This window comes from Cupressus sempervirens, chromosome 5, assembly GCF_028749045.1.
Source record: "Cupressus sempervirens isolate cs-2001-9-10 chromosome 5, ASM2874904v1, whole genome shotgun sequence".
In the NCBI taxonomy this organism is placed as follows: domain Eukaryota; kingdom Viridiplantae; phylum Streptophyta; class Pinopsida; order Cupressales; family Cupressaceae; genus Cupressus; species Cupressus sempervirens.
In genome coordinates, this window is record NC_143122.1 from 350,446,664 (window position 1) to 350,469,119 (window position 22,456).

Below are 22,456 nucleotides of genomic sequence, written 5' to 3' on the forward strand. Positions count from 1 at the left end.
ATAAATTAGAAAACCCTTGTTCTATAAATTAAATAGTTGATATTTTAATCAGAAAGGGTTTGGGAAGAAATTGAATTGTTAGAATGCAAAATTCAATTAGTTTGTCATAATTTCCCTACTAGAGCATTGTTAGAACTTTTATTAAAAAAAAAATAATAATTAAAAAAAATCACAAAGGGTTTGGGAAGAAATTGAATTGTTAGAATGCAAAATTCAATTAGTTTGTCATAATTTCCCTACTAAAGCACTGTTAGAAATTTTATAAATAAAATAATAATAATAATAATTTAAAATAAAAAAAAATAAAAATTATATATATATATATATATATATATATATATATATATATATATATATATATGAAAAAATAATGGCTCTTCTATGCGAAAAGGTAGTCTGCGAGGCTAGGGCCTGCGTGCCCTAAGCTTGCTAGTTTCTGGCATTGGTTGCTGCATTCAAGGTCACTTTTCCTATGGTTGGTTGAGTGTTTGGTATTGCTGACAACATAGGGGGAGTGTGTGGGCTGTGGTGGGGTTTTTGGGGTCGGGGCTAGCTAGGGTTGGACGTGGAGAGTGGGGTCTTCAATCTACGACAGTGTGGAGTGCATAATCGAGTGTTGGTGTGTATAGATAAAGGGTTTCGGCTTGGAGTTAGGGTCTTTGGATCTAGACATGGGGCAATCAGAGATCCCTGTGTCTTAGATATTATCCGATGATTTGGAAATGGCCAATCCTTGAATGCTTCATCATCGAAGGGTTCTATCTATATTAAGAAGATGAATGGGTGTTTGGAGCGATTGGATGATCGACCAATGTTGGTTATTCAACTAGAACATATTTCAGAGGATGTGGAGTATTGGGGCAAGTGTGCACTCATCTGTCTCGGGTCTTCGGCTTTCTCTTCTTGTGTTGGAATCGTGGGTGCATCAGATTTAGAACCTCGAAGGAGATATGGAGATTCTTCTGGCGGCCAACAACTATTTTATGGTTATTTTCTCAAATTTGATAGATAGGAACAAGGTATCAAAGGGGGCCCATATTTCTTTAACTAGGTTGGGCTTTTTATCAAACCCTAGCACATCGGGTTTAACTCTACTGAGGAGATCCTGTCTCAGGTTCCAATGTCAGTTCGTCTTCCACGACTGCCTCTGGAATTTTGGAGAGAGGATATTCTTTATTCGATCTTGCTTTTGTTTGGGGAACTAGTTGGGTCAGCCACACAAACCCAAGATCAAAAGTAATTTCATATAAACAAATTTGTGTAGAGGTTGACCTTAATAATCTGCTACCTAATTCTATGGAAATTTTCTTGGGCCTTACTTCATGGATTCAATAGTTGAATTATGAGACTTTACGCTTTAGATGTAGGATATACCATGAGTATGGGCACTTACAACGTAAATGCCCTCGAAATAAATTTTCTCAATCATTGGCCTCCACTGTGCCAACCCCTAAGGATGACAAGGGTAAGGCCCCTATGCCAGAAGGTTCTTCTAGGGACAAGGAGGGTTTTGTCCCAATTAAGACATGTAATAAAGGAAAGGGGCAGAAAAGAACTTGGATGGATAGACAAAGTGATGGCACTTTTAACAGGTCTAATGTTTTGGATAATTTGGTATAAGAGGAAGGCATACCAGTTGAGATGCCCCCAGGTGATGGTTCTTTCTAGGGGCCCCTGATGGAGGAGGTGAGGAATCTAGCCCAGGTTCTTGAAGAGGAACAAGGTCAACCAGTTTGTTTGGATGGATTGGTTTAGGAGATAAGTTGTGATATTCTTGGTGGGTCACATCCTAGTGACGCCCCAAATATCATAGCTTCTTCCCTTCCTAACAAGAAAGGGATGGTGATAGAACAAAAGGCTCCAAAGATACATTATCTTTAGGCTTACAACAAAAGCCCTTTAAAAAAGGGACCTCAGAGAAGTCTACTAAGAGTTGAAGGAAGACTGATTAGGAGAAGGTTAAGATGATGGGAGAGACTTTAGTTGAGGTAGAGTTTGTAAAGCCCATTGACTCCCACTTCTCACAATCTTCTAAATGATTATTCTTTCTTCGAATGTGAGGGGGCTGAACAACATCCCTAGACAAAAGGCTATTGGAAGACTGATAGACTCTCATTCTCCAAATGTTATTTTCACTTAGGAAACTAAGCTTATAGTTGATGAATTGGATAGCTATGGGCCAAAGTTATGGCCCCATGGTAGCTGGCAAGGAGTGGGTGCTCAAGGAAGCTCGGGTGGACTCGCTTGTCTCTGTAATCCTAAGAAGGTGACTCCTTTGTGGTGGATTTTGAGTGGTCTTCTATCTCTTTGATGGCTTCTCACTTTGAGACAGGAGAAAGGTGTTTATTCTCCAATATTTATGCTCCGATTGATTTGGTGGGTAAATCTCTTATGTGGTCACATATTACATTTGTCGGGTCCTTGGATCCTTTCCTTCCTTGGATTGTGGCTGGAGATTTTAATGCTATTACTAATTTAGAGGAAAAGAGAGGCAAGATTGCTCAATTGGGCCCTTCTTCTAGTATGCTTAGAGATAATATCGATTATTTGAATCTTGTTGATGTTAAACCTGGTTCTGGTATATTTACCTAGAATTATAGGAGTGGAATAGAGGCTATTTTAGAAAGGCTAGATAGGTTCCTGGTTTCTTATTTTTGGCTGGATATTAGATGGTCTACTAGATAAAAATTCTTGATTGGAGAGGCTTTGACCACTGGCCTATTAAGCTCTTTGCCGCTCCTTTCAAGACTTCTAAGAATACTTCTTTCAAGTTTCAGCTGATGTGGTTGAGGGATCCCTCCCTACAGGATCTTATGATAGCCTAGTGGCACGAGGGTAGGCCTCCTCATGCACTTCCATGTTTTTTTTTGAGAAGAGGCTTTAGCATGTGAAATTCAGGCTTAAACAATAGAATAAACAGTGCTTTGGGAACCTTCAAGAATCGTTGAGGCAGGCTCAGGCCAAGATGGATAGTGTCACTCGACAGATCAAGGACCAAGGAATGACTCCAGATTTAATGTTCAAAGAATCCTCAGCTCTTAGAGAGTTAGAGGAATGGGAGCTTTGGGAGGAAATATTTTGGAAGCAAAAGTCTCAGGTGGACTAGTTGTAGGAGGGAGATAGAAACACTGCTTTCTTCCACAACACGGTTAAAGCTCACAGGTCTAAAAATTCTATCACTTCTCTTGTTTCTGCTTCTAGAGATCAACTATTTTCCAAAGAGGCAATTTATTTAGAGGCCACTAGATACTTTTCTTAACTCTTCTCTAAGGAGGAATCTAGTTCATTGGTGGAGACAAGGACTATTTTAGATTGCATTCCTCAACTTGTGTCTAACAGTATGAACAGGGATCTGCTAAGGCCAATCATGCTCAAAGAATTGGAGAAGGTGACCTTTGGTATGAAGAAAGGTAAAGCCCCTGGCCTTGATGGCTTTCCCATTGAATTTTTCCAAGAATTTTGTGAGATTATTAAATTTGATCTTCTAGAGGTAGTCTAGGAATCATATCAGAACAAACAAATGCTCAAGCCTTTAAATGCTACCTTCTTGGCTCTCATTCCCAAGATTGATGGGACTAACAGTTTGGATCAGTTCAGACCTATTGCTTTATGTAATGTCACTTACAAAATTATCACCAAATTAATTGCTGAAAGTCTCAAGCCTTTTCTAGCTACTTTGATTTCCGAGGAATAGGGAGGCTTTGTTGGTGGTAGACAGATTCTTGATGGGGTGGTTATTACTTCAGAGGCTATTCACTCTATGGCCACGTCTAAGGAAAAGGCTATGTTTATTAAGCTAGATTTAGCAAAAGCTTATGATCAGGTTATTTGGGAATTCTTGGGTTGTGTACTCTTTGCTTTCGAATTTGATATGGAATGGGTTGATTAGATTCTTAGTTTTGTTACTTCCCCATCCTTTTTGGTTCTCATTAATGGAGAACCCGTTGAGCTATTCTCTGCTTCTCAGGGACTTCGATAGGGGGATCTTATCTCTCCATATCTCTTTATCATTATGGTAGAGGGCTTAGGAAGATTTATAAAATTTCAAGTAGGGTAGGGGCTTGTCCAATGGTGGAAGTGGCATAATAATATTCCAGTGTACACGCACCTCCAATTTGTGGATGATACTATACTGATGGGCTTGGCTACTATTAATGAGGCAAGAAACTTTAGAATTGTTAGGATTAAACCATGAACAGAAATAACAATTAGATGCAAATATAACCAATAATAAAAAATAATAGATCACACAAAAAAGAACACAAGACACCAAGATTTAACGTGGTTCACCCAATCCTTGGGCTACATCCACCAAACAACAAGTCTGACATTTTTATGATCCAATGATTACAACCTGATTACAATCCATAATCCCTTACAACTCAATACCGCCACAAGAACCAACTTTACATCACTACTATGAAACAATCCCTAACCCTAAGCTCTTTTATACAAGTATTTTTACCGCTTTAGGGTTATAATTAATAATTACATGTCGGCCCAAAATCCTGATAAAATAGGGCCCAATTTTTTTAAAAAGAATTTATGAAGTATGTACAATACTTTCTTGATCAGTCACCACAATTTAACAATCTCTCACTTAGGGACTAATCAGGCTCCACACTAAACAACAATCTCCCACATGGAGACTGATATGTAGCTATGCCGCTACTCCATGAGGCTCCCACTGGATCAAACCACCCTGGACTCTACTGTTCTTTTATTCATGTTTAGTCTAGAAGACCAACCAAAGTTGAAGAGGAGTTCAACTTCTCCCTTGTTACTACCTTTGTCAACATATCTGTTGGATTGTCATTTGTATGTATCTTCTCTAGCTTTAACTGTCCATCCTCCAAAACTGACCGAATGAAATGGTACCGCAATTGTATGTGTTTGGTCTTTGAATGTAGAGCTGAATTCTTTGCAAGATGAATGACACTTTGACTATTGTATACAAACAATTATCCTTCTGAGGATGTCCCAATTCTTCTAAGAAGAATTGAAGCCATATCATCTCCTTGGCTGCCTTTGTAGCAGCAACATACTCTACCTCTATAGTGGATAGAGCATTAATCTTTTCTAACCTAGAAACCCAGCTCACGGCTGCCCCACCAATAGTAAAGACATAACCTATAGTACTTTGCTTGGTATTAATATCCCCTGCCAAATCTGAGTCAACATAGCCCTGTAAATTAGTAGTAGAGCCCCCAAAGTGTAGCCACTTATTGGATGTTCCTCTTAGATATCTAAGAATCCATTTAACTGTATTCCAATGCTCAAATCCTGGATGACTCATATACCTACTAACGACTCCCACTGCATATGCAATATCTGGCCTATACATACCATGGCATACATCAAGCTTCCTACAGCTGAAGCATATGGTACCTTGGACATCTTATCCTCATCTTCTTGTTTCTTAGGACACATCTCCTTAGTCAACTTCAAATGACCAAGTAAAGGTGTGCTGACAGCTTTAGCATTCTCCATAGAGAAACGTTGCAACACCTTCTCAACATAATTAGCCTAAGATTGTGTCAATGTTCTATTCTTCCTATCTCTACAAATCTTCATACCAAGGATTTGTTTTGCTGCCCCCAAATCCTTCATAGAAAATGCATGTGCTTACTACCATTTCAACCCCTTAATGTGATCCATGTTAGACCTAGCTACAAGCATATTATCAACATATAAACATAAAATAATGTAGCTGTCATCATCCAACCTCTTAAAATAAACACAATGATTTGAATGATACCTACTGTAACCATGCTCATGCATAAAACTGTCAAATTTTAGATACCATTGCCAAAGTGCTTGCTTCAAGCCATATAAACTTTTCTTCAATTTGCACACTAAGTTCTCCTTACCTTTGACCACAAATTCCTGTGGCTGAGCCATATATATCTCTTCATCCAAATCACCATGAAGAAAGGCTGTATTAACATCAAGTTGCTCTAAATGCAAATCTTCAGTAGCCACAAGACTTAAAACAATACAGATAGTCTAAGTCATCTTAACAACAGGAGAAAATATCTCGTCAAAATCAATTCCCTTTTTCTATGCAAATCCTTTCACAACTAACCTGGCTTTTAATCTTTTCTTACCTCCTTACTCTTCTTTCAACCTATAAACCCACTTACTCTGTAAAGCCTTTTTACCTACAGGTAATTTGCATAGATCCCAAGTCTTATTTTTCAGCAAAGAATCCATTTCTTCTTTCATTGCAAACTCCCACTAAATCTTAGTATCCACCTACATAGCTTCATCATAACATTTAGGTTCACCAACATTAGTAAGTAAAATAGAATACAAAGAGGGTGAAAATATTTCTCGAGGTCTAATTTGCCTAGTTGACCATCTAACATTCATTGGTGTGTGTGGTATTTGTTGTTGTAGTAGTTGTTGCACATCATGAGGAATGGTTGGAACATCAGCTTTTGGAGTATCATCCAACACTACATAATCATCTTCTTTCTTCTCATGTTGCTGCAATAGATCTTTGTACAACACTTTCTCATTGAATATGACATCCCTGCTTCTTAAAATTTTATGATTTTCAAAATCCCAAAGCTTGTAACCAAATTCATTAATGCCATATCCAACAAATACACATTTCTTTGACTTAGCTTCTAGCTTGGTTCTATTTTCAGAATTTATGTGAGCAAAAGCTTCACAACCGAAGGTCTTGAGAAAAGAATAACTCACCTTATTACCAGTCCATGCTTCCTTTATAATATCACAACCCAACGGAGTAGAGGGACCTCTATTAATCAAATATACAATAGTATTGATATCCTCTGCCCACATGTGTAAGGGAAACCCAACATGCAACCTCGTGCTCCTTGCACACTCCATTATAGTCCTGTTCATGTGTTCAACCACTCCATTTTCTTGTGGAGTCCTTGGAACAATTTTTTGTCTACAAATACCATTAGTGAGGCAATAATCTTTAAATTCATGACTGCAATACTCACCACCATTATCAGATCTGAGACATTTTAATTTCTTACCAGTCTCATTTTCAACCAAGCATTTCCAATTCTTAAAAGTTTGAAATACATTAGATTTCTACCTAAGGAAATAAACTCATACTTTTCTAGTTGCATCATCAATAAATGTAACATAATAATGAGAGCCACCAAGGGAAGATACCTAAGCCGCTCCCCATACATCGATATGCACTAGCTCTAATTTCTCCTTTTTGTTTTCCTTCCCAGTCTTTACAAAACTCACTCTCTTTTGTTTTTCGTACACACAACTTTCATAGAAATCCATATTAACACATTTTAGACTTGGTAAAACTTTCTTTGAATGAAGTATTTTCATACCTTTCTCACTCATGTGCCCAAGTCTGTTGTACCATAGCGTTGTATCAAAATTTACAGCAACTATTTGTTCTCCCTGCTCAACTACAACAATTGTTCTTGAACATTTATTTTTCTCTAAAACAATTAAAGTAGAAGGAACAATATGACCTGTACAAAGATATAAGGTGCCTAATTTCACACCTTTTGCTACTACAAGGGAACCTTTTGAAACCTTCCAATTTTTATCATTAAAAGTAACTACACAATCCTCATCACCGAGTTGCCCTACTGAAATTAAATTCCTACTCAGCCTTGGAACATGTCTTACCTCATGTAGTAGCCAATGATTCCCATTCTGAAACTTAATCTTAATTTTTCCCTTTCTAACAATCCGACAGGGTTCATTATCCCCCAAATAAACAAGCCTAAAATCCCCTTGGACATAATCAATGAAATAACCTCTATGAAGTGTAGCATGAAATGAAGCACCAGAATCTAAAACCCATGAATCATCAACACTTTCTAAAGACAGAAGCAAAGCATCCTCTTCGGATTTGTTACTTACCACATTTGCCTCCTCATCTCCATTTGATTTATCTCCTTCATTTTTCTTTCAATTCCAACAATATTTCTTTTTGTGCCCTAGTTTCCCACAGTACCAGCAATCGTTTGGTCCTTTCAATTGAGACCTCCTCCCCTTTGACTTGCCTCTTGATTTCCCATGATTTTTAGAATTATTTCCTCTCTCAGTCATTTTGCCCCTGCTTTGTGCATTCAAAGCACTTCCTAACGTAGATCCACCTGAGGATTTCCTACGAGTTTCCTCACTCAAAATAACACCGATCACATCATAATATTTTAGGGTACTAGATCCAGGAATAGAATTACTCACAGCCATTACCAAGCCATTCCAACTTTCAGGCAAAGAACACAAAATCAAGAGAGCTCTAATTTATTCTTCAAAATTGATACCCATAGAAGATAACTGACTAGTAACAGTATTAAACTCATTTAAATAATTTGCAACAGATCCACCTTTTTCCATTTTTGTATTAAATAAAAACTTCATGAGAAATACCTTGTTTGAAGCAGAGGGCTTTTCATACAGTGTCGCTAGGGTTTTCATCAACTCTTTTTTTGTCTTTGCTTTTGTAATATTAAATGCCACCGATGGTGCTAGGCATAGTCAAATGCTTCCAAGTGCCTTTTTGTCCAAAAGATCCCATTCATCATTTGACATAGATCCTTGATTCTTGGCTTTGCCTTCCAACGGCTTCCATAAATCCTTTTGATAAAGATAGTCTTGCATTTGCATCTTCCATAACTGGAAGTTCTGCCCATTAAACCTATCAAACCTTAGCTTACCCTCGTTTGCCATTGCTCCCACTCAACTGTGAGACTCCCACTCAACTGTGAGACTTTCTTGTAGAGGATAACTGAAAAAACAACCTCGCTCTCATACCACTTGTTAGGATTAAACCACAGACAGACGTAACAATTATATGCAAATATAACCAATAATAGAAAATAATAGATCACACAGAAAAGAACACAAGGCACCAAGATTTAACATGGTTCACCCAATCCCTGGGCTACGTCCACCAAACAACAAGTCTGATATTTTTATGATCTAGTGATTACAACCTGATTACAATCCGTAATCCCTTACAGCTCAATACTGCCACAAGAACCAACTTCGCATCACTATTGTGAAACAATCCCTAACCCTAAGCTCTTTTATACAAGTATTTTTACCATTTTAGGGTTATAATTAGTAATTACACGTTGACCCAAAATCTCAATAAAATAGGGCCCAATTTAAAAAAAAAGAATTTATGAAGTATGTCCAGTACTTTCTTGATCAATCACCACAATCTAAGAATATCCCACTTGGGGACTAATCAGGCTCCACACTAAACAAAAATCTCCCACTTGGAGACTTATCTCTAGCTATGCCGCTACTGCATGAGGCTCTCACTGGATCAAACCACCCTGGACTCTGCTATTCTTTTATTCATGTTCAATCTAGAAGACCAACCGAAGCTGAAGAGGAGTTTAGCTTCTCCCTTGTTACTACCTTTTTCAACATAATTAATAATTACATATTGGCCCAAAATCCTGATAAAATAGGGGCCAATTTATTTTTTTGGGCTGATGCCCTGAGCCCCAAAGAATTTATGAAGTATGTACAATACTTTCCTGATCAGTCACCACAATCTAACAATAATGATTTTGGATACTTATTTAAAAGCTTCTAGACATAAAATTAATGAAGGTAAATCATCTATTTATTTCTTTAATACTCCACAGTCGATCCAGCTTAGGATTGCTAGGATTCTCAGGTTTCAAATTGGTTCTCTTCCTTTGATCTATCTTGGAGTTCCCTTAGCTCTAGGGACCCAGCTGAAAGAATATTGGCAAGGTCTATTGGACAAATTTCGTAGCAGGGTGAATCATTGGACTCATAGGTGGCTCTCTTCTGTTGGGAGAGTTATCCTCCTCAAGACTGTGGTTCAGGCTCTTCCCATTTACAGGTGTCTGGTGCAAACTCCTCCCATTGGAATTATGAAAGAATTTGATACTTTGTCATAAAAATTCCTTTGGTCAGGCAATCTATTCTCTTCTAAATGGAGCTTAGTCAACTGGGACACAGTTTGCTTGCCTAAGTTTGCTACGGGTCTAGGCCTTAAATGTATGGCTCTTAGCGTCAAGGCTCTAGCTGCTAAGTTATACTGGAGGTAGTGCAAGAATTAAGATTGGGATTGGGCTAAGATTCTGGCCCAAAAGTATTTTCTAGGAGTGGAGTATCAACATATTCCTAAGTTGGCTCTAGATGGAAAGGGTTCCTTTATTTCAGACACTCTTAAAAGGGGAGCTCCTCTTATCAAGGAAGGCCTTTTCTGGATATGTAATGAGGGATCGAGTGTGTTATTCTGGCATGACTCTTGGGATGGTCATCCTCCCATTCTCTCCAGCTACCCCCATCTAGAGCCTTTGTGTCAGATTTTTTCTGCTACAGGATGGACCAAGGTAGCTCACTTCAAGACTATTAAGTAGTGTGGATTGATGGATGTGGCTAGTTGGAAGGATCCACATGAATGGCCTCTAGGGGGCTCCTCGAAGATTCGGGCTAAGCTAGCTAATATTCTCTCTGTTAGGCTGTGCAGTTCCTCTAAGGACAAAGACATCCTTTCTTGGGGTCCTTGTCCTAAAGGCAAGTTCAGTGTGGCCCAAGGCTATGCTCGGTTGGATAATCAATGCCATGGAGTTCATGAAGTTCCCTGGTGGAAGAAGGTTTGGAATAAATTCTCTTGGCTGAAATGTAATTTTTTTCTATGGCTGGTTGCTCAAAAGAAATGTCTTACTTGGGATAACCTTAAGAGAAGAGGGTTTCAGGGTCCTTCTCTCTATCCCCTCTGCATGTTGAATGGAGAGAATGTTTCTCACTTATTCTTCTTATGTCCTCTCTCTAGAGAAATCTGGCATAAGTGGTGGGAGGCATGGTGTCATGGGTGCATTCATGCTGAATCTCTTACTGAATTTTGGGATAGCCTTGGCAGCCCCCAACGAAAACTACGTTCCTCCAGGTGGCTTGGGCTGTTGGACCTACTTTTATTCTTTGGAATCTTTGGTTGGAGCATAATCATAGGATTTTTTGCAACTCTAGCTTGGGAGTCACTAAAATATGGCGGCTGATTTTAAGTAGACTTCAAGAAACTATCTATGCTAAGTGTGATATGATAGAACCTGTGGATCTTGGTGACTTCAGTATAGTTAGGAATTTGGGATTGATGGACAAAGGATTGGGATGCACAAGCGGTAAGAGACCTCAGCCGCTCAAGAGAAAGGTTTGTAGGGTGGGGAGATGGAGACCTCCACTGACATATATCTTTAAAATTAACACAAATGGTTCTTCCCGTGGGAACCCTGGACAGGCTGGTGTGGGGGGGATTGGGAGAGATATAGATGGCAATGTTATTTTCATGTTCTCTGTTCACAAAGGACTTCATTCCAATAATGTGATGGAGGCCTTGGCCATTAAGGTGGCTATGGAACAAGGATGCTCTCTAGGTTGGAGGAAAATGGTGTGTGAGTCAGATTCTCAGATTGTTGTGGATATGATAAATAACCAGAGTGTGGATGATTCTAACTGGAAAATTGCATCTATTGTTAGAGAGATTCTTCACTTGAGTAGCTTTTTACATTGGATCTCCTTTTGTCATATTCCTAGGGAATGGAATGGAGTAGTCGATGCCTTGGCGAAATGGGCATCGGAGAAAGGAGTTGGTTGGGATATTTCAGAAAGGGATGATCTTCCTACTAATTATATTGGGACTTTTGAGTAGTTAGTCGAGAAGGACATAATTTAATTGCTTTTAGGTTTGTGTTTTGGTCATTTGGGCTTGAAGCCTTCTGTAATTTGTCTTTGATTGAATACTTTTTTACCCCTTTTTCCAAATAAATAAATAAATAAATTTCGGGGGAGGGGGGGGGTGTTGGTTTTATAAAAAAATATTTATATTAAAATTAATAAATTAAATAAAATAAAATAATTTTTTTCTAGGAGGGAGGTAGGTTTCATTTCCCACCTCCCCTGCCGGCGGCGTTTTAAAGCCACGCTGACTACAGTAAGGACTGCAATAGTAACAACAACATAGCAATAGTACCTTGTACTGCTACTGCGGCCGCAGTCCAACTGCGGGCAACAACCCTTTTTAATGGCCACATGGCACAGATCGGCGGATGGGCCATAAATGCGTGAGGTTTTGTTGTTTTTTAAATTTTTATATTATTAAATTTTAATTAAATAAAATTTTAATATAGTTTTTAAAATTAATTATTATTATTAAATTAAATGTTATTAAAATTAAGATTTTATAATTAGTTTAAATTAATAATGATTAATTTAATAAGATTATTATCATTAGTTTTTAATCTTTAGTTATTATATTATGAAATTTAATATTTAATATTATTAATTATTTAAAAGTAAGTTATTATTTTATTAATAAGATAATAAATATTAAAATCGATAATTAATAATAATTATTAAAAGTTGATAATAATGGGATAGGTACTTGTTTATTTAATAAATATTTTATTAGTTACTTTATTTGTAATAATTTAAATGAATTAATTTGATGTTTCTAACTTTACTAGGAAAATTGATCGTTTTAATTAAACTTGAAATTCTTTTGATCTGGTTGGTTTAGTGTGATACTTAGAATGGATTCCTTTCTCTAAAGAACTTGAATTAATTCAAAAACTTTAATAATTATGATACTTGGAAAATTGAAACTAAAACCCTAGTTTTGAACATCAAATCTCATGTCTGAAAATGAAAACGAAAACTTGAAAACCTTTGATGAAAATTAAATTGTGTGTTTTCAAAATCAAATAGAACTACGAAACTACATTGTTTGTTGTATGTTTACTTCTATGTTGGGTTATGGGTTGACTAGAGTGTTGACCAATCTTAGGATGTTTACTAGAGGCTCGGGAGTTTTGTATTTGTGATGTCATGATGATGATTTGATTTTGATCTTTTATACTCAACCATGGTAATGTGTCTTGTATGCTCTATGAGAAGTTTTGATCTACTAATTTTTATTGCTTTCCAATGTTCTTGTGTGAAATTGAGATGAATGGTATGACCTATTTGACTTAATCTGAGTCTTTGATCAGTTAGTTTTGGATGCTTTCCAGTTGCTTGTAAAGGACTGAGGTGTTATTGTGAATTGTCTTTTGATGCTTTCCAATCACTTGTATAGGGCTGAGGTGAAAATTGTGATTCTTTGATTTGTATTTTTATGAGCCTAGGGTAGGTAATCTGTATGTTAAGTTGGGAAGTGGCTTGCCATGGAGGTTGAGGCCCTAAAGAGGCTAACAACTAACCCATTGTAAGTATGAGTAGTGATTCAACATGAATCCATCTCTCATGATAATAAATGGAACACTTAGCACTCATTGGATCTAGGTGATGCTCACAGGGGTGAAGCACCGGACTTCCCGGGAGGTCACCCATCCCAGTACTACTCCAGCCTGAGTGGGATGGGTGACCTCCCGGGAAGTCCCGGTGCTTCACCCCTGTGAGCATCACCTAGATCCAATGAGTGCTAAGTGTTCCATTTATTATCATGAGAGATGGATTCATGTTGAATCACTACTCATGAAACATGGGTCATCGAGTTTGACTCAAAAATCACACAGTTAAATCCTGATATTCACATCACAATTTGACTAGCTGTGGAAATCATCTCCTACTTATCCATTGTAAGTAGTTAATAAGTGAAAACACTACACTAAATGAGAGTAAAATGAACCCAATAAGAGTCTGTCTTTCCTCGCACATGCCTCGAGTGTTGGTATAGACTAGGATGGGAGTAGAGAGGATGCTTGGTTGCTACCATACATCATTAGTATGCCTTGTCAGTACAAAAGGATACTATTGCCGCATAGAGTCACTAGGGGGCCGAAGGATTAAAAGACTAGCCAGGTAACCTTAGAGTTGGTTTGTATGATGACACTTGCCCACTAGTAGTATAGATTTCCTACATGTCTTTGTTTGCCTCTAGGTTTAGATGTCGATTTATCTTGGAACCTTCGAGATAGATACTTTTAGGGTTTTCCTTGATCTAGATATTACTTTTAATTTTTGGGATTGATATCCTGTGTGGGACTTGAGACTATCTCCTCAATGCGGTGGGAGTGGACCTTTTTGGGGTTACCACGAGGTCAGTGGTAGTGCTTTTTACCTTTACCATTGAGATCCATCCGTAGATGTTGTGGCTAGAGTTCCTTGTGTTACATTTCGTCTCATTTTATTTTTGTGTTTTATGATGGATGGTTATATCTATATGATGGATGATTTTACTTATTGTATTGTACTTTGTTTCATGGATCCGAAAGGGATAATGTAATCTATTTTATAAATGTATATTCTTTTAGCCTTTCATACCCTATGACATGTACAATGTATGATTGTGCATTATGAATTAATGCCAAGTGACATTCAGAACAAATGTATATTATTTAAATGGACTGGACTAATAGTTATTCTTTCATGTGGATGTGTTATTTATTGGACTTAGTATTATTTAAATTTAAATGTGACTCAACGTCTTGGGATCCTTAAGATATGTAATCTGTTATGTTTGCTTATGTATGATTGTATGTTATTGCTTCCACTACTTTATGATTGTTGTAAATGTTATTTAAAAAAAAAAAAAAGTTTGGCAAACTTAGTAAAACTTTAGGTTAGTTCTTTTGGATCCCTTGGTGGGGCGTTACATGCCAACCTAACCTACATTGTTAATAGAATCAACATATGGGGTTCTTAGAATAAGGTTTGCGAAGGTTGAATTTAGTTCCTTCAAGAGGTTCCTCCCACTAAAGAAATCCTTAACAACATTGACCAAATCCTCTTCAACAATATGCTAGAAAGTCTAGAGAAAGAACATCTAAATCCCATCTAGTCCAAAGGATTTTTCCCCTCAAAAGAGAAGACATTAGTCTTAACTTCCCCTCTTGAAGGGAAAATAGACATAAATCTATTACAATCATCATCCAACACTAAGGGAATGGCTTCCACAAGCACATTTTGATCTTCCTTAATCAAATTAGGGTCAACAAAAAGGAGATTGGAGAAAAAATGAACATCTTCCCCCTAGATATCCTCCTACTCATTACTAGGAGAGCCATTTATGGATAAGATGGATATCTTGTTCAAAGTCTTATGCTTGTTATCCCTTCTATAAGCCAAAGCACCTAGAACCTTTATTTTCAAAATTCCTCCTCTTTTGCAATGATGCCATGGTATTTCACTAGAATCCCACTCTCTAAATCCATAGAATTATCATCATACCCTTCCCTTTGGACTTTATCTAGAATAGCTTCAAGTTCACCAAAAGCTTACTTATTCCATTTCTTCACATTGGTTTTGACATATCTCAATTTCTTACCCACTCTAAACATAACAATCCTATGAACTGTAATAGTCCCCCACTTCTTGACACTATCTTCCAACTTAGGATGGGATAACCACAATTTTTCGAATATAAAGGGAAAGTTCTTCTTACCACGGATAACATTAGCAATAAAAGTAATAGGAAAGTGATTAGAGCCAATTCTCAAATTAGTAGTAAGAGAACAAAAGAACCTGGCCAAGTCTGATCAAGCCTAACTTCAATCAAATCATTTCCATTTCTCTTGTTGGTCCAAGTGTATGTAGCCCCCTTCAAATTTACATCAAGCAAAGCCTAGGAGTTGATGAATTCCATAAGATCAAGTAGACTTTCCAACTGAACCTAAGGGCCATTATGTTTCTTAGTATCAAGTAAATGTGTGTTGAAACCGCCCATAATCATCCAAGTATCATCTTAGAACTTCTCTTTACACAAAGTCAACCTTTTCCAAAACTTGGATCTAGCAGCCTTAGAGTTAGGGGCATAAATATTAGATAGTACCCAAGTGAAGTCATCCCTAATGTCTAGATATTTAATGTTGCCTTTGTATCAATCTCATTATTATGATGACATGTTTGTGACTTTACATAAAATTTATTATTTCATGTGCACACTTAAATTTTTATAATGCCAAATAAATAAACACTAACAAAGGAGAGATTCACTTATGCATGACACTTGTTAATCAATGTAAAAGTTCAAAGTATTTCTCCTTAAAACAAATGTAAAACATATATTAATTTCATGAATGTAACTATTTTTACCATCCACTCCCACATAGACTCCACTTGTTATTTTGTCTATTCTTAATAATAAATTATATATCTATCAATTTCTTTAAGCCTTGTATGTTTTTAAAGTTAAATATTGGATACAATTAACTAATAGTAATAAACTACAATAATTAACCAATAATAATAATAATAAGCTCTATCTGTAAGACCAATAATAGTAAGCTCTATATGTTTGATCTTTTATGCTTAAATTTGATATTAAGCTAATATATCTCAAAGCTCTATATACATTATTTTTAAAAAAATCTTATAATATTTATATATAAATTCTCATAAAAAATACATATAATTTCACCCTCTTATTCTTCACTTCATAGTCAAACTTCTCGTGCATCATCACCCAAATGACTAGCTGAGAAGAACTATTCAAGGGTTTTGAGCTGTTTCTTTCTCTTCTATCCATTGAACATTAAATTGTGTTTCTTTATTCTGTTGAGCGTATTCTTTAATTTCTCTAATATTGGCATCTATCTCTCCTATATCACATGGCGGGGAAGGACTTCTGTTTTTGATCAGAGTCTCCTTCATGTATTGCTTTTCTACTTCATCAGCAAAGCACATCATTGCCTCTGAACAATACTCCACGGAGTTTTCAGTAACAAATGGTTTGTATTTCAGTAGCTTGGCATACTGTGTTAAAACATGGAGCATATAGTCATAAACATGCTTCATTTTTAGCTCATTCAACAGGAAATCACTCCCTGAATTGCCAACTGTCATCGCCTGCACAAAACCAAATGTAAAGTTATTATTTTAGTTTATTAAAAGAAAAAAAGCAAGGGTTGAGGATATAGTTCGATTGGGGAGAGCTTCGATAAGGTCATGAGGTCCAGTCTCCTCCCAAACCACATGGTACTGGAAGATGTATTGCGCCGAGACAATATTATAAGATGTGTCATGCACACATAATTAGAAACTCACCTCTTCTGTATGGCTGTTTCCCCAATTCACTGTAGTGTTGACAGATTCACACATCTTCTCTGAACTTACAGGAAGATAGTGTTTATGGGGAACAAGGCCTCTTTGGAAAAATTCATAGTATTGTGGTCTTATTATCAAGCTTGCTGAGTTGCAAGCTAAAATATTCTTCAAGCTCACTGACCATGCATTGCCTTCAATGTATATCTTGTATCTGTCACACAAATTGTCATGCCAAGATCTTATTATAAGACACTACATATTAAGCACGAAGTGCTACATATAACTCTCCATGACTATGTCCAAGGCTTGAGAATACAATGGTGAAACCCAAATGGTTACCTGTGCTTGCACTGTTCAGACAGTTTGGAAGTTTTAAAGCCTTGACTAACCTCCTTATTCCAATCCTGTATTACGTACCACAAAATCAAATATTAGACAATTATGTCATGTTTTAAATCTTAAAAGTTTTCAATCCATAACAATATCCAAGGTCCTACAAGGTGATTTTCTCTTAACTTATCAAGGTATATATGAGGTACATGAGTAACTTTGTGCATTCAAGGGGTTATATAGAGGTTTCCATTTACTTATTACTTTGCAATTAGAAAATTCCAGTCCAACTCCAAGTGAAAAAAATGTTTCTTCTCTGAGGTTGGGTTTTGAAGTTTGAAAGAAACTTAAAATCTCACGCACAAATTACCCATAAAAGAAAACTGTTCATGATTATTTCTAATTTACCTGTGCAATAAGCTGACCATTCCAATTGGGAATCTTGGAGCATTCCATAAGCTCCATTCTGATTTTTGCAACTGTTGGATTTCCTTTCCAATAGGCAACTGGGTTTCTGTCAACCCATTTCACTTCTTGGCTTCCATTTCGGATTTCCCTCGATAAAATTTCCCATGGCGCTGACCTAACCTCAGCCCTGAAAATGATACATATGCCAAAATCTGAGTGAAAATATCATATGTTTATATTAAAGTAATTAGATTTCCACAATCTATTAGAAATGCAAACAGTTGTCTGGAGTTTGATTGTGTGCAAATTTTTTATTGTCAACATTTTGGATGACACACGGTGATCCATCATCAGAATGGAGAGTGATAGAGAGAAGAATTAAGAAGTTCATCCTGATGATGAACTCTGCTTCATCCTGATTATGAATCAGTGTGGGTGATCTGAAATGTTGATGATAGAAATTATGTGTGTGCATATATATATAAATTAATGTTTTGGTACAAGTCCTACCCACTACTTCCTCTAAGTGCACAAATACTCCCTCTCACTGAAGAGGCTTATTTAAAACATGACAGTCTACAAAGATTGGTATAATAACACCCCTCTTTCTGTGTTTTCAAGTGCATAAATGCTATTCTAAGCTTGGTATGTTGGGTTGGGGTATAAGGCAGCCTACAAGTCTTAGTGCAATACCCACTTCTTGATGAAGGTTTCTTGCAGTAGTTACAAGGTCATGAGATCTAGTCTACTTTTAGCGTACCACTGTAGTTTATAAAAAGGTTATGCAGTTTATTAAAAAAGATATTGAAAAAGAACTAGGAAATCTGAGTGTAAGGCCTTCCCTCTGCCTCCTAAACAAGGGTTAAAATGAGCAAATTATATCTTTGTAAGAAAAATTAGCTTTTATGGAATCTATATAACTAGAATGGTGCAAATTCTGAAAATCATCAAGATTCAGTTTACAAGTAGGCTTCTGAACAGCTACCCTCCAGAAGTAGGCATTCATTTTGAAATTACAAAAAGAAAAACTGAAAAAAAACCAAAAAACAAAACATACACAATAAATGTTAAAAAAACATAAAACAAAAGAATCTGATTTTGTGAAAACCCAAATTATCTCTTACCATCCCCAATAAGACCAATCTGGAAATGTAATATCAACAAAATCTGGATGCCCACAGTAGCGAAACACGGGAGGGGGGTTCTTCCTGGTCTGATTGTTCTTGTAATCGAACCGAGTCACAAGAGGTTTATCCTCACAATTGAACATCAGGTCCAAGTCAGGAACCATACCAGGGTACAATTTCAACAGCTGAGAAAACCCCCAAATGGTAAAAAAATCCCTGGTCTGGTAACACTTGGTGTAGATCTCAGCAAACAACCTTCCGCCAACAATCATCAATCTGAATGACGCCATTGCCTTTGCTTCTTCAACCATCTTCAATGTAATTCCAGTCTGTTTCCATGGCCAGAGGTCTGCAACAATCCATTTGAAATAGAATGGGCAGGATTCTGTCTCTGCCTTCTCTCCATCAAACTTGTTCAAGAAGTTGAAGAACCATGAAGGAGGTGGAGGAGGAGGAGTGCATGTAGCATTTGAAGAACATTCAAGCATCTCTGGTGTCTTGTGTCTTTTGTGTAACAAAGAAGAGTTTACCATTTGGTTGGGAAATACTCTGGCTGGCATGTCCTTCCATAACTCATCTGACTGCATACAACAATAATCAAACATTTAACAAACATTAGCATTTGTCAAATAAGAAATCAATTAAACTTAATTTTACCCAATTTTCCTTATGGGCTTTTCTACTGGTGAGCTCTCTATCCTTCTGGAGATGACATCACAGAGTGTGATTCGAACACTGATGCAAGAAAACAGAGTCAAATCTAAAGTAAAATCTATTATAGATTATGAAAAACTGATATCCTTGTATCCAATCCAAAGTGTGAAAAAAAACTATCAGAGATTGTGAAAAACTTGTAAGCTTATATCCTTCCTTTTCAACAGTTTCAGCAGACAACAAAGCATACACTAGCATTTTGACCAAATAGGAAAATAAATATATGAGAATCAGTTTGGCCCAAATGCCTATATCACTTTTCTATTCCGCAGGTCTCTATCATTATGTGGTTTGGAACAGTAATGCGAAAAAAAAATACAAAGTTTAATTCGGAAACACTAAAAGAAACTTCTATAGATTGTAAAAAACTAATGTCGCTGTATCGCTGTCCATTCAAATATATGAAGGTTTTTCTTTAAACATGAGCATTTGATCAAATAAGAAAAAAAAACAATCAAAGTTAATTTCGCCCAATTGTCTGTAGCACCATATCTACTGAGCTCTCTGATCATTTTGATGATAGTTCAGAGAGTATGATCCCAAATATGGATGTATGAAAAAACAGGCAGTCAAGTTCATAAACAGTAATAAAGAACAAAAACTGATATCTTCATATGGCCCTTCAAATATATGGAGATTTTTGTGTAAGCCTGAGCATTTGATCAAATAAGAAAAAAATCAGTTAAAGTTAATTTCGCCCAATTGTCCATTGCACCATTTTTATCGAGCCCTTAATCATTTGATGATGGATCAAAGAGTATATTTCAAATATGAATGCAAGAAAAGCTTAAGAATATCTAAAGATCTCAAGATATTGCTTTTGACATATTAGTCTCTGTTTTTTTTTCTGGGAAGGAGAACAGACCCAATCTTTAAGAAGCAAGAGTGAGGGCAATGTAATTGCCAAAAACATCAAACTTCCTATGCCTCCTCTGATCTTCAGATAATGAGTAGCCTTCATAGTTTCTCCTTGAAATCACTGTTTACATGTACAAAACAGCCTTCAATTAAGCACTGAAATTGGGCAGAATGCATTCTTATTCCATAAGAATAACTCAACTCCTACAACTAGTTGCATATCAAATCTGCAGATCAAATAAGCAAGCTTGTGCAACCTTGTTCTCTGAAGTATTATTTATAGCCAATGTCTATGCTGACATCGAAACAGTAATTTAGTGTTTTTAATAATTAAATTAAAAATCATTTTAAAGCTGTATCTTAATTTTAAATTGAATTAGAAATTGCCCTTTTGATGCCGGCATAGACATCGCCTTATTTATATTCTATAGGCTACTTTGTTAAAACAAATAATATAAATGAAATAACAATTGTGACAATTGAAAAAATACTATAACAATATCCAAATTCTATCTTAGTAATGCTGATATTTTCATAAACGTGTACTTAGATATCACAAAATCAATAATAATTTATCAATGGTATAAATTGCTACGAAAACTTCTATCAAGTGTACCCAAATAAAAATAAAAATAAATGAAAACGAAAGAAGAAGAAATCATAATGAAAACAAGAGAGGAAAAAGCATAAGTTGAGCTGTGGCAAACCTTGTGTTGGCAGCTTGTTAATGCAGTTGAGTTTTGAAGTTTTGTTTTCTTCTCTCTGCGTTTGCCCTGTGATGTTTGGAATTTTCTTAATGAATTGAAACTCGTCCTTCACATTTTAGTTGGATTTTGAATAAAAACCAAAATGGGCATGCATTTCATGCTCTCTCTTGTCCATCCTCTTGGCTCTCGCTCAGCTTAACTTCCTTCAAATAATGGAGTTTGGAAACAACCCAAAAGCTTTATCACTTTTAACCTTACGAATAATGCAGCTTATGTATATTCTTTCAGCCTTTCATACTCTGTGATCTGTACAGTGGAACGATTGCGCATTCTGATTATTGCCAAATGGCATTTGATATAATTGTATATTATTTAAATGGATTCGTACTTGTTGTTAGTCCTTTGTGTGGATGTGTTATATATTGGTTTTAGTATTAATTAAACTTAAAGGTGATTCAACATCATGGGACTCTTAAGAATTATAATTTGTTTTATGGTATGTGTTTATGTGTATGTTATTGCTTCAACTATATTATTAATTTTTGAATAGCGCGTACACGCTTTAAAAAAAATGAAATTTTATAAATGGGCTACATACCCGTAGCCCATTTATTTTATCTCAATTTTTTATCATTTTATATTATATGTTTGTTCATGTATGACATTAAATTAGATATGTTCGTGTATGACATTAAATTAGATATGTGCATGTATGACATTAAATTAGATATGTTCATGTATGACATTGAATTTAATACCTAATATGTTCGAAACTTTGATATAATATTGATTAACAATAAACTTTATCATTGTTTAAGCATAAGTTAATCATTTCCAATATGTCATTGTTGTTAGAATCTGAAAAGATTAATAACCCAGAAAACTAGTGCAAAGAGTAAATATCTAAACTATGAATGCAAATGATACAAAATCAAAATAGCATCATAGAATTAGTCTCCAAGAGAGTAATGCAAATGCTGGAAGCAAAATAGCATTAAGAGGATGCAAAAATAAGAGATGCAAATACAAGCCAGGTAGCATGCTTATATAGGCTAGGAAGAGGGAGGAGGTGTCAACACCAACCAATGAGGAGCAACCATCTATCGGACTAAAGATAGCAAAGTATCTTCCCAAGATAGCTAATGGATGCTCACATGTAGGAAGGTGACACCTCACAACCATTCACCTAATAAGACATGCTTTATTAACCTAAGCGAGATTATTAAAAAGTGTAGGAAAAACCTAGCAAAAAAGGAAAAATAAAAAACTACACTAACAATTGTCATATGATTTATGATCTTGTTCATGTTTAAAGTTTTCCTT

At 36.1% G+C, this 22,456-nt stretch overlaps 1 protein-coding gene across 1 annotated transcript; it reads right to left on the reverse strand.

Annotated features, from left to right (window-relative positions):
- Positions 1-16,277: 16,277 nt before the first annotated feature.
- On the reverse strand, positions 16,278-20,556 carry LOC149556163 (uncharacterized). Its single transcript, XM_089833753.1, has 6 exons — positions 20,434-20,556; positions 18,852-19,435; positions 17,728-17,914; positions 17,329-17,393; positions 16,990-17,200; positions 16,278-16,791 (listed from the first exon to the last, which is right to left on the reverse strand). The coding sequence occupies exons 1-6, from the start codon at positions 20,527-20,529 to the stop codon at positions 16,435-16,437; spliced, it is 1,500 nt and encodes a 499-aa protein (XP_089689879.1). The 5' UTR covers positions 20,530-20,556; the 3' UTR covers positions 16,278-16,434.
- Between the last annotated feature and the right edge of the window lie 1,900 nt (positions 20,557-22,456).

Bases quoted from the DNA above. Each gene is read 5' to 3' on its own strand.
- LOC149556163 (XM_089833753.1), bottom strand. From the start codon at position 20,529: ATGAAGGCTACTCATTATCTGAAGATCAGAGGAGGCATAGGAAGTTTG. The intron at 17,201-17,328 runs GTAACCATTTGG...TTTGTGTGACAG, and splicing joins TCTGAACAGTGCAAGCACAG to ATACAAGATATACATTGAAG. The intron at 16,792-16,989 runs GTGAGTTTCTAA...GGTTTTGTGCAG, and splicing joins GAAACAGCCATACAGAAGAG to GCGATGACAGTTGGCAATTC.